Source organism: Chaetomium fimeti, assembly GCF_033439085.1.
Source record: "Chaetomium fimeti strain CBS 168.71 chromosome Unknown B0H64scaffold_3, whole genome shotgun sequence".
In the NCBI taxonomy this organism is placed as follows: Eukaryota; Fungi; Ascomycota; class Sordariomycetes; order Sordariales; family Chaetomiaceae; genus Chaetomium; species Chaetomium fimeti.
In genome coordinates, this window is record NW_026944331.1 from 1,208,953 (window position 1) to 1,227,112 (window position 18,160).

The following is an 18,160-nucleotide window of genomic DNA, read 5'->3' on the forward strand; positions in this document are numbered from 1 at the left end:
GTAAAGATACCTTGGGCGATTCGGTTTACATCACTAACGCTTGATTCCAGTTGGTCAAATAGGGAGCGAGCCAGGGCTCTGGCCTTGACGGCACGGCATTCCAACGGGGTCACGCACAGGGCTAGTAACGGCAGCCTGGCCTCGGGGGAAATGTGGCATTGAGAGTGCCATTGAGAGTGCCATTGAGAGTGCCATTGAGAGTGGCGCTAGTAAGCAACCCAAAGACACGAGAGCGGCTATGGTTTCACCGTTACTTGACCTCCCCTTCTCTTCCCCAACGGTGGTATTTGGAATACAGGACATAGCATGGGGCGGCGAACTTGGAGATATGGGGTGTTTTAGGAGTGCTGCATTGTTTTTTTTTCCCCACCGAGGCACACACGGTAAACGCGCGCTGCTTCTTCCTTCGTTTCTTTCACTTGGCTTTCAACACTCCGGAGGGGCTTGACAAATCCGAATGGATAACCGGAGACAATGGACGACGACATTCAGGCTGGACCAGATGATATGATGACGAATGGGAGGAGGTACCTCGGCGATGGTGGTAGGTAGGTAGCATACGGGGCACGGTTGGGAGCGGGAGGTGGCAGGTTTTGTCTGTTGTCGTTAGGTGTCCGGGTATTCCATTCAACACGCTGGGTATTGGGCCCATAGATGATAAGGGGGAAAGACGGCTGGGTTGAAGAGAGGTGGAGTACGAAGTAGAACCGAAACAAATTGAGGACATGGTTCGTTCAGTCGACGACCCAGCGCTGCTCTTTCTCTACTTAGCTGGGTAGGCCCCCTATGGGTTTGGGACATTCAAAGGCTGATTAGATTTGCGTGACCACCAGCGGACGGCTGACCTTCCCCTCCTCCAACAACGGGCCACACGCGCCGCGTCAACTCAAGCCTCAGATGACGAATCCTATTCGGGTGGCCCAACGTAGAATGGTTAGGCAGCAAGCTAAAAGGAAAAAGAATATTTATGATTTTTTGAGTTTCGTAGATCGGGGCTATTAACGCCCGGGTATTGGGCGTAAGTCCTATTGACTCATCTCATCGCGTGTTGCTCCAGGGTTAAATGAATGATAATGCAGGATGCATCAGCATGCTGTGGAAGTATTTCCAGTAACATTCATGCGCCTCGAGGACCCGCTGGGCTCTTGGAGAGAAGTCGTATGAAGTATCACGTGTGGCCCCACTACGCAAGCTTGGCTGCGGCGACCGCACAGACGGAGGCTGCGACGCGGGTGGGTCCCCACGTAAGTCGAACTGTGGAACGGTCTGGTCCTCCTGCGAGGCAAACCGTCGAAGATTCCATCCCCCATCCCAAAAAGAAGGAAGACACGACGCCGCTTTCTTCACTCCCTAACTATCCTAATTCAGACGCACGGCCGAGGAAGACACTCCTAGCTGTTAACACGCAAACCGCGAAACCTTCCCTCGAAGTCGCTGCAGTCCAGCATCTCGCATCGCGCACCGCTAAACCCTTGCATTCACTGCGTTGAGGCCCCTGGACTGCCTTTCTGCACTGCGCCAACACCACCCACCGCCCGCATCACGCCGCATACATAAACGCAAACATGACGGTCGATGCCGCCTCCCTCGCAACTCCCGGCGGCATTTCCGACCCGGGGCTGATCAAGTACGGCTTTTCTCACCCATGGCACACTTGCTGCCGCCTTTGGGCTTCCTCGTCGGGCACTAACATGTCTCCTCCTGCATAGGCTTGTTAACAAACTTCAAGATGTTTTCACCACCGTCGGCGTCAACAACCCGATCGATCTGCCCCAAATAGTCGTCGTCGGTAGCCAATCTAGCGGCAAGAGTTCGGTATTGGAGAACATCGTCGGCCGCGACTTGTGAGTCTCTCTCTCCAGCCCCTCTCACCCCCGGCCCTGTCCCCGCCATGTGCCCCACGACCATCCCTCACCGACTAACATGTCCAACTTGCGCGCAGCCTACCCCGCGGCTCAGGCATCGTAACTCGTCGACCCCTCGTACTTCAACTTATCAACCGCCCCGGCCAGCCGCAAACGAACGGGCACGAGAAGGAGATCGCCGACAGCACCGACAAGCAGGCGAACACCGAGGAGTGGGGCGAGTTTCTGCACATTCCCGGCCAGAAGTTCTACGACTTCAACAAGATTCGCGATGAGATCAGCAGGGAGACCGAAGCCAAGGTCGGCCGGAACGCTGGCATCTCCCCCGCCCCAATCAACCTGCGCATCTACTCGCCCAACGTCCTCAACCTCACACTAGTCGATCTCCCGGGTCTGACACGAGTGCCCGTCGGCGACCAGCCGCGCGATATCGAGAGGCAGATTCGGGATATGATTCTCAAGTACATTCAAAAGTCCAACGCGATCATCCTAGCCGTCACCGCTGCCAATATCGATCTAGCCAACTCGGACGGCTTGAAGCTAGCGAGAGAGGTGGACCCAGAGGGGCAGCGGACAATTGGCGTGCTCACCAAGGTCGACCTGATGGACGAGGGCACCGACGTGGTTGATATTCTTGCCGGGCGCATCATTCCTTTGCGGCTGGGCTACGTCCCGGTGGTGAACCGCGGGCAACGAGATATTGACAACAAGAAGCCCATCAACGCGGCACTCGAGGCCGAGAAGAACTACTTTGAGAATCACAAGGCATACCGTAACAAGAGCTCGTACTGCGGCACGCCGTATCTGGCTCGCAAGCTAAACCTTATCCTGATGATGCACATCAAGCAGACGCTGCCCGACATCAAGGCCCGCATCTCGAGCTCGCTGCAAAAATACTCGCAGGAGCTCGAGTCCCTGGGGCCGTCGTTGCTCGGGAACAGCGCCAACATCGTGTTGAACATCATCACCGAATTCACCAACGAGTGGCGCACCGTGCTGGATGGTAACAACACCGAGTTGTCGAGCATCGAGCTGTCCGGAGGCGCCAGAATCAGCTTCGTCTTCCACGAACTGTACTCGAACGGTGTCAAGGCGGTGGACCCCTTCGACCAGGTCAAGGACGTCGACATCCGCACCATCCTGTACAACTCGTCCGGTTCCTCGCCCGCGCTGTTCGTCGGCACGACCGCCTTCGAGCTGATCGTCAAGCAGCAGATCAAGCGGATGGAGGAGCCGAGTCTGAAGTGTGCGTCGCTGGTTTACGACGAGCTGGTGCGCATCCTCACCCAGCTGCTCGGCAAGCAACTATACCGGCGGTACCCGCAGCTCAAGGAGAAGATCCACGCTGTGGTCATCTCCTTCTTCAAGAAGGCCATGGAGCCGACCAACAAGCTGGTGCGCGACCTCGTGTCGATGGAGTCGTGCTATATCAACACGGCGCATCCCGACTTCTTGAACGGGCACCGCGCGATGGCCATGGTCAACGAGAAGCACAACCCGGCCCGGCCCGTCCAGGTCGACCCCAAGACGGGCAAGCCCCTCGCCTCGACGCCCGCGCGGGCTGCCAGCCCCACGCTCGCCGCCGACGCCGATTCGTCCAACTCGGGCTTCTTTGGCAGTTTCTTCGCCGCCAAGAATAAGAAGAAGGCCGCCGCCATGGAGCCGCCCCCGCCAACCCTGAAGGCGTCCGGAACGCTGTCGGAGAGGGAGGGGATCGAGGTTGAGGTTATTAGTGAGTGCCCGGCGTTACCAAACCGTTGATATAACTAGAGGAGAAACTGACCATGTGCCCCCTACAGAGCTGCTCATCTCATCCTACTTCAACATCGTCAAGCGCACCATGATCGACATGGTCCCCAAGGCGATCATGCTGAACCTCGTCAGGTATGTTTCTTCTGTCATCTCTACAACAACAATCATCCACAGGCGTGCTAACAACCCCGGGCCATAGCTTCACGAAAGACGAGATGCAAAAGGAGCTGCTCGAGAACATGTACCGCCAGAGCGAGCTCGACGACCTGCTCAAGGAGAGCGACTACACCCTCCGCCGCCGGAAGGAGTGCCAGCAGATGGTCGACTCCCTCGGCAGGGCGAGCGAGATCGTCAGCCAGGTGCAGTGATTGGCGCTTCATTTCTTCTTCCCTCACGAGAGCAAATGTATGTCTGGATTAGGGCAGGGCGGGGCGGGAGGCAAGCGTGTGTCGTTTAGGTTCTTCTTCTTCATGAATGGAATGAGATGAAGAATGGATGGATGGATGGCATCGTTGCGTGTGATGTTGGGTATGGGGGGATGTGAGGATTGTGTGTGTGTGTGTGTGAATTGAGTGGGGTGGAGCGAAGGCTTGGACGACGGGTAGCGAGGATGGTCAATCGGATCCGGGAGGGAGTTTTGTTGCAGAAGGATTCTCCTTATTCCTTTTTCGATACCATTGGTAGATTATGAAGACTCTTTCGTTTCGTGCAGCTGGGAGTGACATCTCACGCGAATGGTTTGGTCGGTAGTGTTGTGAGAGAGCGCAACTACCCCTTGAACCAGCCTCCCGCTTCAAGACTCCTAGGTAATCCGGCCCGCTTCCGCGACGAAGCAAAGCCGCTCGCTGCAGGCTTTCGGTGAACAGGCAGCCACACACCGGAGGAGCGGCGAGAAGGGGATTAGTTCGGTGCTCGGTGCACCATTCCTCTCCGACGCCCACTTGCTTATTCCCCCACGCCCCATCCCGCGTCCAGGCCTACCGACAACTTCAGCCTTCTCTCGCAATGTGTAACTACCCGGTTCGGGATCTGAATAAATTGCATCCTCAGCCCGGCCGGGAGCCGGCAGGAATATCTGATTGGATCTTGCCCAGTATGCACGCCATATTCCTTTTCAGGGGTGGCGGTGGGAGTTCATGTCGAGCTCGCCATGGCAGCGCCGGGGCCTCCGGCATTGCTGTGAAACGTGAAAGAAGCAATCGTAGTTGTGTGTATCGTATCAGCAAGCCGCCGAGAAGGGGAAGTCCGGTTTTGGGACTTTCGGTGTATGCAGGGAAGGGGCAATTTAACCCCAAAGCTCCCATGGAGGGTGGGAAATAATCCGGTTTCTTTCTTACATGCTTAGTCGATAGTTACCTAAGTTAGCAGGCTTCCGAAGGCTGTGGGAACCTTGATCCTTGATATTCTCTAGCAACTATCTTCTACGATGCAAGCTAGTTTCGAGGAACGGATAGCAAACATCAACATCATGGCACAGAATTCAAGGGATCCCTCCCCAGGCCCACCGCCTAATCCTCCACCAAGTCCGGCATGATTGTGTTTAGGAGTGAGAGTAAACGGTGATGGGTATGTGTTTCCGCAACCTAACCTGGCCAGACAGAGCTGACTCCTTCTTTGGCCTAGACGCGCGCCCCGAGCTCCGAATGAGACGCGAAACCCGGATGGATCAACCATAGAAGGAGTGAATAGGGTTGGGGGTGACTGGGATTATAGAGGGTATCATATTTGTATTCTGTCGATATTGCTACACTAGACACGAGGCATCAACTTCACTCGGAGATGCCCTACCTATCAAAATTAGCTTATTCATTCCACACTGATCATAGCTTCGCTTTATCCTTCAAGACCAGACCACCGCCTTCTCCAACCTCGAACTGGTCACCCCCGCGACCAGCCCATCCACTCCTTCAACGTCTCCTCTCCTCCCTGCCCGGGCTCAAGAACCTGCCCAACATAGCCCTCCCCCTCCACGCCCGGCCCCTGCCCGTGGCTGGCATCCTCGGCATCCCTCCTCACCGCCAACAACGGCGTGTCACGCAGCGTAACCGCCGGCCTCTGGTCGCCCTCCTTGCCCACCATATCCTCCTCCATCTCACCATACTCATACACGGGCGTACAGCACGCATCCGTCCCCTCAAACACCGCCTCCCACTCCGCCCTCGTCCTGCTCTTAAACACCCCCTCCAAAACCCGCCTCAGCTCCGGCCACTCCGCCCGATCATACCGCCTCTTCTCCCACCCCTGACCCTCCAGCCCCAACCCCTTAACCAACTCCCCAAAAAACCGCGGCTCCAGCGCCCCGACCGCCATCCACCGCCCATCAGCCGTCTCATAGCACTCATACCACGGACACCCCGAATCCAGCAAATTCTCCCCGCGCGGGCGGTCCCAGACCGGCGTGCGCCCCGCAAAGCGCGCAAAGCTCGCCAGATACGCCGTCCCATCCACCATATTCACCTCCACCACCTGCCCCCTCCCCCCACCATCACCACCACCACCACCACCACCCCCTCTCCCTCCCCAACAACGCCAACACCACCCCCAAAACCAACATCCCCCCACCCCCCGCAAAATCCCCCAGCAAATTCCCCGGCGCCGTCGGCGGCGCCCCGCGCCGCCCCAACAACCCCAACACCCCCGAAACCGCCAAATAATTGATATCATGCCCCGCCATACTCCCGAACCTACCCCCCCTCCTAAACCCCGTCAGACGCGCATACACCAGCCTTGGATTAACCGCGCACAGCACGTCCGGCCCGAGGCGCAGCCTCTCCAAAACGCCGGGGCGGTAGGGGTCGATGAGCACGTCGGCTTGGCGGGCGAGCGCGAGGACGAGGGCGCGCCCCTGCGGGTGGGCCAGGTCGATGGGCAGGGAGCGCTTGTGGCGCGTGAGGAGGTCGGCGGCCGGCGGGGGTGGGGTGGTGTTGGAGGGGCTGGGGGGGCGGTCGATGCGCAGGACGGTGGCGCCCGCGTCGGCGAGGAGGAGGCCGGCGAAGGGGCCTGTGGGGGGTTATTAGGTGTTGTGTGATGGGGTGAGAGAGGGGGGAGTGATGGTTACCTGGGGCGAGGCCGGCGAATTCGAGGACTTTGATGCCCGTTAGGGGTGGTTGGCCGGGCATTGTGACGGAACGTTAGGAAATAATGAGGTGAGGATTTCGAGGGGGTTTTCAATAGGCGGTTAAGATGTTTCGATTAGTCCCAGTTTAAGACCCCCTCGACCTTTTATAATCTTTAACACAGGACGGATTCGGCGATGCCTGCCGGGAGCTAGTGGCCCCGCAAATCCGGGTGAGCCGAGGCTCCCGGCCCCGGTCCGTGTGGGGAAGTGAGGAGAAATGGGGAGTGTGGGGTAGGACCCCCGTCGTCTCGGCGGAGTTCATGGAGGACCGACGGAGTGGTCGATTGGAAGGGAAACAAGGAGAGATCTGGAGAATATCAGATTAAGTGCTTATGGTATGAACCGAGGGGATACCCACCGGGAGAAAAACATATGTATGTACGATAATCTAAACAGTATACACGCTTGCCGTGATTCCAAGGGCACCAGGCCTCTGGTTGCGTCTGGGCACTCACTCACAGTTCCTTAGGAAGGTACCTGGTTGACGTTGGCGGTGATACCCGGCTCAATACGCTCCAGTATCTCCATCAACTCATCCCAGAGCTTCTTCTGCACCATCTTGCCCTTCTCGGACACGACAAAACGACTGGGGTAGTCCACCTTGCCACCGTCGACATATTTGCCATGGCTTTCCCTCCCCCCAGCGATGGCTTCCGTCAAGGTCCTCGAGCCCTGCTCGCTGGTGCGGCCGAGTAAAAGTACACTCAGGTTCAAAAACCACTGGCCAATAGAGAATAAGTCTCGAAAGAGGTCGGATTTGCACAGCCCGGGGTTTGCCGAGTTCACCACGATAGGGCTCGCGCCGGCACTGGCGGCATCAAGCCGGGCGGCGAGCTCCTGCACGACCAGGATGTCGATCAGCTTGGTGGTGCCGTAGCGGTCGTGCATGGCGCCGCCCGGACGGAAGGACTCAAATATGTTTGGCTCGTCTTGCTCGACAAAGCTCGTCTAGCAGAAACGATATGGTGAGCAAGAGAATACGGGCTAAAAGAAGGGCTGCCGGGGTAGGTAACTCACAAACATATGTGCCTCGCTCGCCACAACCGTCACCGCCCCCTCGACATTCCATCTTGCCGCCGTCTTTTTCATCAACGGCAGCAACATCAACACCATCAGGAAATTCGAGATCACGTTCGTGGTCACCTGCATCTCATACCCCTCGGCCATCCTGCAGTTGAGGGTGAGTATAGCGGCATTGGCGAGCAGCACATCCAGCCTATCCAGCTCTGCATTGGCACGGCGACAAAAAGCCTGTACGCTCTCAAATGAGCACAGGTCGAGCGGCCATACCTCGACGGCGGTGGAGGTGGTGACGGACTGCTCGATGTCGGCCTTGGCCGCTTCGCCGCGCTCGGTGCTCCGGCAGGCGAGAATCAGGCGGGCGGCGCCCAGACGGGCGAAATGGCGGGCTGCTTCAAGACCTAGGCCGCCGTTGGCACCGGTCACGATGACGGTGCGGCCAACGTAGGAGGTGGTGGGCACGGGGATGGACCGGAGTTGGCGCTGGATGAAGGCCCAGGGGTATGCGAGACTGGATGGTGAGTATTCTTGTCTTGTTGGAAATAGAGGAGTGAGGTTACTTACAGGCTGGCCATTTTAAAGAAAGAGGGTACCTATGTAAATTGAGTGAGTGTAATTATGGTTGATGAGTGAGTGTGAACGACGGTGATGCGAAGCACTCGGACACGAAAAAGGAAATTTGTTTAGTGAGAGTTCGTTGCCAAGAAACAGGTACCATGTCGTCGATCTCCCCTAGTCAAACAGCGCAGATGACAAGACATTGAAGTCTAGTAGTTATTCTTGGTCACTTCATGGTTGCGGAATCATGTTCGGTGTTTTAATTTAGGTTGGTAATGGATGAATCTGTTGGAGTGGAAGAACCGCACCCAAACAGGAAAGAGGGAGTGCAGGTAGTGTTTGTCAGTACCTCTGTATTGCCGGCGGGGTTGCGCATCCCACATGGAACCCTAACCCCCCCTCAGTTACGGGCCTGTGCCGGCCTCACGGCTTATATCATCGCCGAAAAAGTCGCGGGAGGTTGTTAACTAATCGGCGTCTCTCTGATTCGCCTCTGAATCAACACCTTCCACCGTCACCACCGCACATCCACTCAACATGTTTGCCCGAACAATTATTTCCAAGGTAAGCCCCTATAATCCCTCCAAATATCGACAAATAGTTATTAACTCCCCATCCCTAGGCAGCCCGGCCAACCGCCTTCTCGGCGATCCGCCCCATCGTCCGCCCCTCCTTCGCTCCCGCGACTCCCTCGCCCTTCCTCCTCTCGCTCGCCGCCCAGCGCCGCCTCCTCTCCGATGGCGTCCGCCAAGCCATCGACAAGGCCGTCGGGTCGGCCCCAGTAGTGCTGTTTATGAAGGGCACCCCCGAGACGCCCCAGTGCGGCTTCTCGCGCGCGAGCATCCAAGTGCTCGGCCTGCAGGGCGTCAACCCGGAGAAGTTTGCAGCATACAATGTGTTGGAGGACCAAGACTTGAGGGAGGGTGCGTTCCATTTCATTATGCCTTACTTTCGGCGGCAAGGAAGACGGCTGACAAGCGACAGGCATCAAGGAGTACTCGGACTGGCCGACCATCCCGCAGCTGTACATCGACAAGGAGTTCGTCGGCGGCTGCGACATCATCGTGTCCATGCACCAAAACGGGGAGCTGGCCAAGGTTCTGGAGGAGAAGGGGGTATTGGTCAAGGAGGGGGATGCGGCCGAGGGGGAGAAGAAGCAGGAGTAAAAAGCCAACACCACTGCTGCGCAGCTGTACATTACACACAAAACGATACCACCACGCAAACGGCATGTTAGAATTGCAACATATCCCTCTTCCCATTCCACCGCGTGCTAACTCCCTCATCTCCCAAGATCACGCCGGATACGCGGCCCCATCCCCGCGCATGTCACTCCCCGCAGACCACACCCCCGTGCCCTCCACCTCATCCACCGTCCACCGAATAATCTGCCCGCGCCCAAACATCTGCCTGCCCATACCCCCCCACCCACCGAGGACCTTTACGGTATGCCCCAGCGCGCGCAGCCCCTCCACCGTCTCCGCCGGCATCCCTTCCTCCACATACACCACCCCACCATACACATCACCAACATCGGCCATGCCCGCCCCAATACACACCCGCGGCGCATCCAGCGCCTGCTGCGGGTTGAGCGCCCCCACAATCTGCCCCAGCAGCACCTGCACATGGCCCTGCGGCTGCATGAACCCGCCCATCACCCCAAACACACTATGCAACCCGCCCCCCTTACCACCATCACCACTCCCACTCCCATTCTCACCCTCCCCATCACCACTCCCCTCCCCGTCAGCAAGACAGGTAACCAACCCCGGAATAATGGTATGATACGGCCTCTTCCTCGGCGCCAGCACATTCGGATGATCCGCCGCCAGGCTAAACCCGGCGCCCCGGTTCTGCAGCGTGAAGCCGCACCCGGCGGGAACCATGGCGGTGCCGAAGCCGGCGTAGTTGGAGTTGATGAAGGAGATGGCGTTGCCGGCGGCGTCGGCGCAGGCGAAATAGACCGTGTCGCTGGAGCGGAGGGCGGGGGAGGGGTACTTTTGGGTGGGGGGGTTGCCGTGGGTGAGGTTGGGGGTGGTGGCGGTCGGGTTGAAGAGCGTGGCGCGCGAGGCGAGGTAGGGTTGGGAGATGAGGGAGGCGGGTGTGGGGAGGGGGTTGGTGCTGGGGTCGGTGACGAACCAGTGCGCGTCGGCGAAGGCGATGCGGAGCGATTCGATGATGGCGTGCAGGTAGGGGGTCGTGTTATGGTCGGCTGGCGTGAAGGTCGGGATCTTGCCCGTGGCCTCGAGCTCCTGGAGGATGCCGAGCGCCATGAGGGCCACGATGCCCTGGCCGTTGGGCGGGTGTTCCCACAGCTCGACGCCGCCGCCGCCTGGGGAGGACCGCGGGGAGGAGCCGCAGCCCTGGCCGCGGAACTTGAGCGAGATGGGATCGACTGGTTCGCTGCCCTGCTCGAGGTGGTGCGCGAGGTCGGCGAGCTCGAGGTGGCCGCCGCGGTCGCGCACCACCTTGACGATCTCCTCGGCGATGCGGCCGGTGTAGAAGCCCTTTTTGCCTTCTGTCGCCAGAGTGCGGAAGGTCTGCGCGAGACGGGGCATCTTCATGATGTCGCCGGCCTTGGGGGCGCGCACGCCGTCAGGGGCTAACGGGTCGGGCTTGAGCATCTCGGCGAAGTTGGGGGAAGCCCTGCGGAGGGCTGCCTCTCCGACTTTCCACTAGAGAAATCAGCCATGGGAACGACAAAAGAAGGCCGGACTGGGGACATGACATGACTTACAAAGAACGCAGCGTCTTCAGAAACAGGGAACCCCTTCTCACCCAGCTCTATCGCCGGCGCCAGGATCTGCTCCAGATTCAGCTTGCCGCTACCGAACCGCTCGACTGTGTCGACCCATCCCGCGGCGGCGCCCGGCACGGTGGCAGCATGGACGCTGGTCATGGGGATCCCGCCGCCCACGTCGTCGGCAAGCCCTAGGTCCTTACGGATCCTCTCGAGCGTGCACTTGCCGCCTGACCTCCCCGAGCCGTTCAGGGCCGAGACCTTGCCGGTTTTGGCATCGTAGTAGAGGCAGAACATGTCGCCGCCGATACCGGTCGACACGGGCTCCGTTATGTTGAGGCCGGCGGCTGGTAGTGGGAGTTAGTACACATACATGCTGTGCAACATACCTACTCAGGGGTCGTGTAACATGTTCACGGGGCTTGGCTACATACCAACTGCGACGGCGGCATCCTTGCAACGAGTTAGCTTCTCTATGTATTCTCGAGTGTGCGAGGCTGGCACTTACAGCAGCATTGCCGCCGGCATTCAAGATGTCGATGCCGCACTTGGCCGCCAGGGGCTGGGAGCATGCTACCATGCCTTTGGTGCTGTGCATTACACTCCGCCGGCTGGGCCATTTCAAGAAGTCGCCGCACGCTGGCGGGTACACGGATGGTGTGGTCAGAGGCATGCTGAGCCTTGATAGTAATGGGGGAGGAGTGTGGACGTCCCTGTAACTACTACTGTGGGGAATATCTGGGAATATCTGGTGTACTTTGGGGCTCAACAGCAGGCGAGGCTATACATATATATATACTTGGCGATTGTCATAGCCGTACATGACAACTTCCCCGATATCCGGTCTGTCGGCATGTGCTTGCGGCCCGGATGGCCCCTCCCCCTCCTTTTGCCCCCAGGTGGAGACGCGGGGGACCGAGAGCCGGCCGGGGTTATACCCGGAGCTTACCGGGCGACCTTGGTTGGGCAAGGGTGGCTACGCAGGGGGAGGTTTGCAAAGTACGAAATATAGTAGTCCCGTTAGTATGCATATCCAAGCCTGAAACGGACATCTTGAAATTCACTCAGAACAATACGCCTTCGAATATTCTTCACTGTCCAGAGAAAGAAAGGGGTATACAGATGACGCTACCAAAAGAACTGGCTCACCGCCCGTTAAACTGTTAGTGTCTATGGGCCTTTTTCTGCCAAGCAGAACCACTGGAATCCGGAAGGCGGTGAGCCAATTCTTTTGGTAGCGTCTTCTGTATACCGTCCCACAGGAATCAAGACCATATATTGAATAACTACCAACAAACATCATCCACTACAAACACTATTCCGGTCCAACCCGAATCACAGTATAATAAACCCCATCAACCCCATCACGTCGCCCTCAGATCAGCCACCAACCTCTTCCCCTCCCCCTCCACACTCTCCCTCTCATGCACCACCTCCCTCCCCGTCTCCCTCAACGCCGCCCCCACCCACTCCCTCACCCCCTCCACCTCCAACATCCTCTCCACATACCCCCTCGCCCGCCCGCTCAACCTCTCCCCAACCCCAACATACGTCTGCACCCTCAACACCACCGGCGCAAAGAACGCATCCACCGCCGTAAACTCCTTCCCGCCCAAAAACGGCCCCCCAAACCGCTCCAGCCCCTCCCTCCACAACTCATCCACCCTCTTCAACTCCCTCGCCAACTCCTCCCCTCCATCCTCCCCCTCCTCAAAGACGCTATCCGCCAGCGCCACCCGCACCCCGACGTTGAACCCCAGCGTGCGCCGCACGGCAGGGAACCCGGCGTGCATCTCGGCGACGGCGGAGCGCGCCCAGGCGCGCGCGGCGGGCGCCGACGGGTAGACGGGCTTGTCGCGGTGGGCTTCGGCGAGGTGCTCGGTGATGGCGAGGGAGTCCCAGAGGATGAGGGGTTCCTCCTCGCCATCGTTACCAGGACCGTTAGGGGGGGTGGTAGCGGAGGGTGAGGTGGTGGTGGTGGTGGAGGAGGAAAGGGGGTTGTTCGGGAGGACGTGCAGGCAGGGGACGTGGGCGACGGGGGAGAAGGCGTGCCATTGCGGCTGGCGGAAGGTGCCGGAGATGAGGGGGTGGTATTCTTCGGTGAAGGGGATGTTGAGTTGGCGGAGGAGGAGCCAGGGGCGGAGGGACCAGGAGGAGTAGTTCTTGTTTGTGATGTGGAGGTGGTACGGCATTTTGTGTTGTTTTCTTCTTGTTAATTTTGTGGTGTCTCGTATTCTGGGATGGGTTTATGTTGGTAACGGTGGTGGTGATGGTGATGGCCGGCGAGTAGGTCCAGAGATCTGAGACGGGGAGTCGCGAGGGGGTATACAATGGCAAGTCATACCACAAGTCGGTGGTGTTGTGAGGCGGTTGGTCACACGGACGTGGACTGCACAGCTATCTCATATAGGCAGCCGAGATGCCACGCCCTTTGATTGACCGGCTCCGCCTAGCACAGCACCAGGGCGCAAGTAACTCGAGCTTCCCTTGCTCGTGAGTGGAGCCAAGAACTACAATCTCCTGAACCGTGACCCGGCCGTAACTTGCAAGTCTATTTGCTCGCTCAACTCGCTGAGATGGTCACATTTGGCGCCAAAGATCGAGTCTACGTGGTCCGACAAACCTCTTACCGAGCCCGAAATCTATGCCGCCTTCGCCGCTGCTTGTTCCGCCTTCTCCTTCGCCTTCTGCGCCTTCTTGGCCTCGGCTTGCTTAATCTTCTCGAGCTTCTTGAGCTGGTTCTTGGTCATCTTCCCATCCCCTTCCCCGGCCTCACCAGCATCCCCGTTCTCGATCGTGGGAACGACTATCGTCGCGCGGGGGTTGCCTCCCCACTTCAGCGGCCGCCTCTCCATAAACTCCTTGACCGTTGCGTCGTCCACCTTGGCTCTCCTCTCCTGGAAAGCGGCAACATACGTTTGCAGCTCCTTGATGCAGATGGCCTTTAGTTCGCCGGTCAGCATCTCCCCCTTCTCGTACGACACCCTGATCCTCTCCAGCTCTTCGTCATCTTCGAGGAAGAAGCGGAGGTACTGGAACGCCACATCGACGCTGGTGTCACCCCCAAGGTTTCGGTGTTCCTCAACCGACACCTTGCCGCCCGAAAAGGCGAACTTGTTGATCTTGTTCTTGATCTGGTTGGGGGTATCCTTCATGAAGACTGCTACTATCAGCGGATGATCTAGTAAGTCACAGCCTGATACATTGACTTACTTGCGGACTCATCGATCGATGCGGACATCTGCGAATGGTGTCAGTACAGCCTCGAGAATGCCGGAGTTCAATGTGGGGGCATACCTTCGTGCCAGGCCCCTGAAGAGCCGGGAGGAAGAGGGAATGGATGAGTGATGGCTTGGCGTAGGGCTTCCCCTGGAACTTTAACCTTGCCGACACATCCCGTGTCATACGGAAATCTACACTGGTTAATCAAAGGTAAATGCCACGAGACAGGGCTGGTGCTTACACCTAGTGCCGATTAGTAAAAGAACAACAAATAAATATGGGGTGCGGGGAGTCAAGTGTTGCGGGTTACTTGTAACACCTCTGAATAGGGGCTACCTACGGATCTTGGTCGATGGCGCAGGGACTATCACCTGTTAGTTATTGAAAGGGATGGGGATTTCAGTGCACCTTACATGAGCGCCGGTATCCCGACGGTCTTGGTCTCGTCTTCGCCGAAGATATGCGGGAATGATGACGCCCAACTTGTCGCCCCTGTACTGCTATTAGTCGTTGTTTGAACAGTCCGAAAAGTGACACGGCGCACCTTGAACGCTGCCGAAGTGAATCCGCCCAATATTGCTGCTCTCGTTGAATCCGAAAATGGCGCGAGCCTGGTTGAGCGTGATGTGCTTCGACAAACGGACGATATTCCTGTAAAAGGCGCCGCCGACATAGTCGAACTAAACCGAGTCAGCCCCTGAGACATCCCCAGACCCGGCCACTGCCTGTGCCTACATCAGAAAAGATGAATGTCTTCGCTGGGTCAAAGCCAATAGCAATGATATCCTTGGAGTTGCTGTTGCAGTACCCCTGGACTTCCTCGACCGTTCGCTTCTCGGAGAACAGATACCTAGGCTGGTTAGTGACGCCCGCCGTGAAACGCTAGCCCATGCTTACTTCTCGTCGTCCGTCAACATGATGATGAGCTTTTAAAACGTTAGCATAATTCCTGGGCCTGCATCATTCCGGCTCTTCTCCACGTACAGGCATATCGAAGGTATCCTGAAGCCCTGTTGCGCCGGTGTTAGCCCGTGTCTGGCAAAAACAACCTCTCAGGCCCGCCCCTCGAACCATCTCATGCGATTGGGAGCCCACGCATACACTTTGTAAACTCGAACGGGATCGTATGCCCCACATGTACACTGTCGGATGAGGGCCCGCGGCCCGTGTACAGGAAGAAGGGCTCGCCGCGCTCATAGCGGTCGAGAATCAACTCGAAGTCTCTGTGTGAGAAGACAATGCCTCTCCTAAGGAAGTGATGTGGGCGCTTCCCGGTCACGCGCTCGAAACGGGCGAGCAACTCGTCGTCGATCTTCTTGGTGCCGAACTCGTCGACTAGCTTGTTGTAGTCGATGGCCTTGACCACGCCGTCCTCGCCAACTTCGCCGGAGACCTAGAAGCTGTCAGTCTCGTTTGTTGCGATTATTATCGAACGTATCCACGCTGCGTATTCGAGGTATGACTAACATTGTACGGGTCAATGGTCTGCTTTTGCTGCTTCTGGACAGGCTCGGGAATCGGCGACTCGTCAAGAGCCGCGGCGTTGACGTTTGCGGCCATGCTGTTATCGGCGCTACCGTCCCGGTCCTAACCTCGAATTGCAGAGTGGTGAAGTGAGGCGAGATATTGTAGAGTCTAGGACAGGTAGGTAGTACTTGCTAAATTGGTGAGTCAATGGTCTTAATACCCGGGCGGCCTGTAAAGTGTCAGGATGGTGGGGGAGGGGCACTTATTGCAGGGGCTTGGCGTCTGGGGAAGGCGGAGGCTTGCGGCAGAAATCGATCCAATGCCTGCCGAGAGAAATTCCCAGCGGTCCGGCTCTGTATTCGCTGGAAATGCAGCGAGTTCTATTCGCAGCTCCATATTCACGGCTCTGTGTCGATGCTTACCACGAGACAGCACCCGGTGTCTTGCGACTATGTTGGCAGCACCATGGGTGTGCCGTAGCTGTGTGCGGTCCTTGAGACGCGCCGGCGTCTCTCACTTTGTTCGGCGGGCCAGCACAGGTATTGCTACTCCCCTACAAGTAACATTTTAATTCCTCCATCGACTGACCCTGACTTTCCCACCAGAATCTCCCGTCACACTTCCATCCGCCCTCCTCGAGCGCGCGCGCAAACTCGCTGCCGAGCACGACCAATTAAGCGCGGTTTTAGAAAATGACTTCGACGCAAAAAAGGCCAAACGGGCAGGCGAAATCTCGAGGGTCGCCAGCGCCCTCAAGGAACTCGAAAAAGCCAAGGCTGCCCTCGGTGAGCTCCACGGCCTGCTAGAGTCGAACGATGCCGAGATGCGGGAACTGGCGAGGGACGACCTCGAGGCCACAAACGCCCAGCTCGCCGACTCGAGCCACAACCTCTCGATGGCCCTGACGCCCAAGCACCCATTCACCGACATGCCCTGCCTACTCGAGATACGGCCCGGTCCTGGAGGCACCGAGGGGCGCTTCTTCGCCGACTCGCTCTTCCACATGTACAAGGCGTACTGCTCGAACAAGGGCTACCGGACCCGGGTTGTGCAGTACGAGGCGTCGGACAGCGACGGCCAGACCGGTTCCGAGGGAGAAATCCCGCTGCAAGAAGCCGTGCTGGAGGTGCAGGAGCCCGGCGCGTACGGCCTCTTCCGCGGCGAGGCGGGCATGCACCGGGTGCAGCGGGTACCCGCGACCGAGAAGAGCGGGCGCACGCACACGAGCGCCGTGGCGGTATGGGTGCTCCCGTCCTTTCCGGAGAACAGCACGTCGGAGTCCGAGGCCGACTGGGATAAGCCCGAGAGCGACTTTTACATCGACCCGACCGAGGTGCGGTGCGAGACGATGCGGGCGGGCGGCGCGGGCGGGCAGCACGTCAACAAGACCGAGTCGGCCATCCGGCTGACCCACATCCCCACGGGCACGACGGTCAACATGCAGGACTCGCGGTCGCAGCAGCGCAACCGCGAGACCGGGTGGCGGCTGCTGCGGTCCAGGCTGGCCCAGCAGCGGCGCGAGGCGAGGGAGGAGGCGGCGCGCCAGCTGCGCAGCAGCGTGCTGGCGAACTCGCAGATCACCCGCGGAGACAAGATCCGGACGTACCAGTACCAGCAGGACCGGTGCACCGATCACCGGAGCGGGTTGAATGCCCATAACCTGCCGGATGTCCTTCGGGGCGGCGAGACGTTGGGGAAGGTCATGGACAGTGTTCAAAACTGGCTGATCAACAAGGACATTGAGGCGCTCATTGCTGACGAGGAAGCGGCTGCCGCCCCGAAGAAGAAGAAAGGCAGGTAACCTCCTCCCGACTTTACTTCCATGTATTATGAATGAACCTTTGTACAATACATTACAGACAGACAAATGGATAGATCGAATACCCGAATAGATAGCGAGAACTTGAGTCGAGGTTTGGGCTTCACCCCTCATCCGCAAACGCCCGGTGTCACTAAGCCTCGAGATACCTCTTGGGGAAACCTTGAGCTTGTCTGCAACCTGTGCGAACTTTATTGAATCCACAATGGCCAATCGAGACGGAAAGAAGGACGTGAGTGATGTTTTCGCATATCTTGGCAGCGGGCGTCTGCCCACTCTCGGTGAAAAGGCCGTGAAGTGAGAGTTGGGTCTCCACCCACTCCCTAGGTCCCAACGAGTGTGCTAGTGCCTAGGAGTGCATTCACATGCTAGGTATCAGGTTGTGGACGACAGCTACCGGCTTTCGTCCACGAGCACCTAACCGCCGCCGGTGGTGGCGAAGGCGTCGTTGGCCGTCTGGAACGGCCATACCTCAACCTCTTCAACCAACGGCAGATCACTGCCACATTATTCAACGTATCGGATGAGGCCCCTAGCTTCTTCCCACGTCCGATAGCCAACCGGTAGGTAGTATGCTTGGGCTTTGTGTCCTGGATCAC

The 18,160-nt window shown here is 58.2% G+C and overlaps 8 protein-coding genes across 8 annotated transcripts; 3 read left to right on the forward strand and 5 right to left on the reverse strand.

Annotated features, from left to right (window-relative positions):
- Positions 1-1,292: 1,292 nt before the first annotated feature.
- B0H64DRAFT_390786 (Dynamin central region-domain-containing protein) lies at positions 1,293-4,039 on the forward strand. Its single transcript, XM_062803425.1, has 5 exons — positions 1,293-1,627; positions 1,710-1,844; positions 1,943-3,597; positions 3,665-3,749; positions 3,817-4,039. The coding sequence occupies exons 1-5, from the start codon at positions 1,566-1,568 to the stop codon at positions 3,983-3,985; spliced, it is 2,106 nt and encodes a 701-aa protein (XP_062660455.1). The 5' UTR covers positions 1,293-1,565; the 3' UTR covers positions 3,986-4,039.
- A 1,456-nt stretch (positions 4,040-5,495) lies between these two features.
- B0H64DRAFT_473119 (CoA-transferase family III domain-containing protein) lies at positions 5,496-7,023 on the reverse strand (the record flags this gene model as incomplete). Its single annotated transcript, XM_062807976.1, has 3 exons — positions 6,676-7,023; positions 6,306-6,617; positions 5,496-6,133 (listed from the first exon to the last, which is right to left on the reverse strand). Exons 1-3 carry the CDS (start codon positions 6,734-6,736, stop codon positions 5,496-5,498), a joined length of 1,011 nt encoding a protein of 336 aa, XP_062660456.1. The 5' UTR covers positions 6,737-7,023.
- A 1-nt stretch (position 7,024) lies between these two features.
- On the reverse strand, positions 7,025-8,627 carry B0H64DRAFT_390794 (uncharacterized protein). Its single transcript, XM_062803426.1, has 3 exons — positions 8,320-8,627; positions 7,753-8,266; positions 7,025-7,683 (listed from the first exon to the last, which is right to left on the reverse strand). Exons 1-3 carry the CDS (start codon positions 8,328-8,330, stop codon positions 7,201-7,203), a joined length of 1,008 nt encoding a protein of 335 aa, XP_062660457.1. The 5' UTR covers positions 8,331-8,627; the 3' UTR covers positions 7,025-7,200.
- Positions 8,628-8,850: 223 nt separating this feature from the next.
- Positions 8,851-9,479, forward strand: B0H64DRAFT_440430 (thioredoxin-like protein; the record flags this gene model as incomplete). Its single annotated transcript, XM_062806486.1, has 3 exons — positions 8,851-8,877; positions 8,936-9,236; positions 9,298-9,479. 3 exons carry the CDS (start codon positions 8,851-8,853, stop codon positions 9,477-9,479), a joined length of 510 nt encoding a protein of 169 aa, XP_062660458.1.
- A 100-nt stretch (positions 9,480-9,579) lies between these two features.
- On the reverse strand, positions 9,580-11,915 carry B0H64DRAFT_114391 (nucleophile aminohydrolase). The gene is made up of 4 exons (XM_062797840.1): positions 11,562-11,915; positions 11,488-11,506; positions 11,051-11,400; positions 9,580-10,988 (listed from the first exon to the last, which is right to left on the reverse strand). The coding sequence occupies exons 1-4, from the start codon at positions 11,724-11,726 to the stop codon at positions 9,609-9,611; spliced, it is 1,914 nt and encodes a 637-aa protein (XP_062660459.1). The 5' UTR covers positions 11,727-11,915; the 3' UTR covers positions 9,580-9,608.
- Positions 11,916-12,130: 215 nt separating this feature from the next.
- On the reverse strand, positions 12,131-13,568 carry B0H64DRAFT_390802 (uncharacterized protein). Its single transcript, XM_062803427.1, has one exon. It carries the CDS (start codon positions 13,243-13,245, stop codon positions 12,418-12,420), a length of 828 nt encoding a protein of 275 aa, XP_062660460.1. The 5' UTR covers positions 13,246-13,568; the 3' UTR covers positions 12,131-12,417.
- Positions 13,569-15,986, reverse strand: B0H64DRAFT_390804 (uncharacterized protein). The gene is made up of 11 exons (XM_062803428.1): positions 15,743-15,986; positions 15,377-15,668; positions 15,260-15,285; positions 15,173-15,201; positions 15,011-15,125; positions 14,820-14,955; positions 14,689-14,767; positions 14,614-14,639; positions 14,351-14,466; positions 14,267-14,294; positions 13,569-14,213 (listed from the first exon to the last, which is right to left on the reverse strand). The coding sequence occupies exons 1-11, from the start codon at positions 15,833-15,835 to the stop codon at positions 13,696-13,698; spliced, it is 1,458 nt and encodes a 485-aa protein (XP_062660461.1). The 5' UTR covers positions 15,836-15,986; the 3' UTR covers positions 13,569-13,695.
- A 149-nt stretch (positions 15,987-16,135) lies between these two features.
- Positions 16,136-17,736, forward strand: B0H64DRAFT_114467 (uncharacterized protein). Its single transcript, XM_062797841.1, has 2 exons — positions 16,136-16,281; positions 16,348-17,736. Exons 1-2 carry the CDS (start codon positions 16,194-16,196, stop codon positions 17,541-17,543), a joined length of 1,284 nt encoding a protein of 427 aa, XP_062660462.1. The 5' UTR covers positions 16,136-16,193; the 3' UTR covers positions 17,544-17,736.
- Positions 17,737-18,160: the final 424 nt, after the last annotated feature.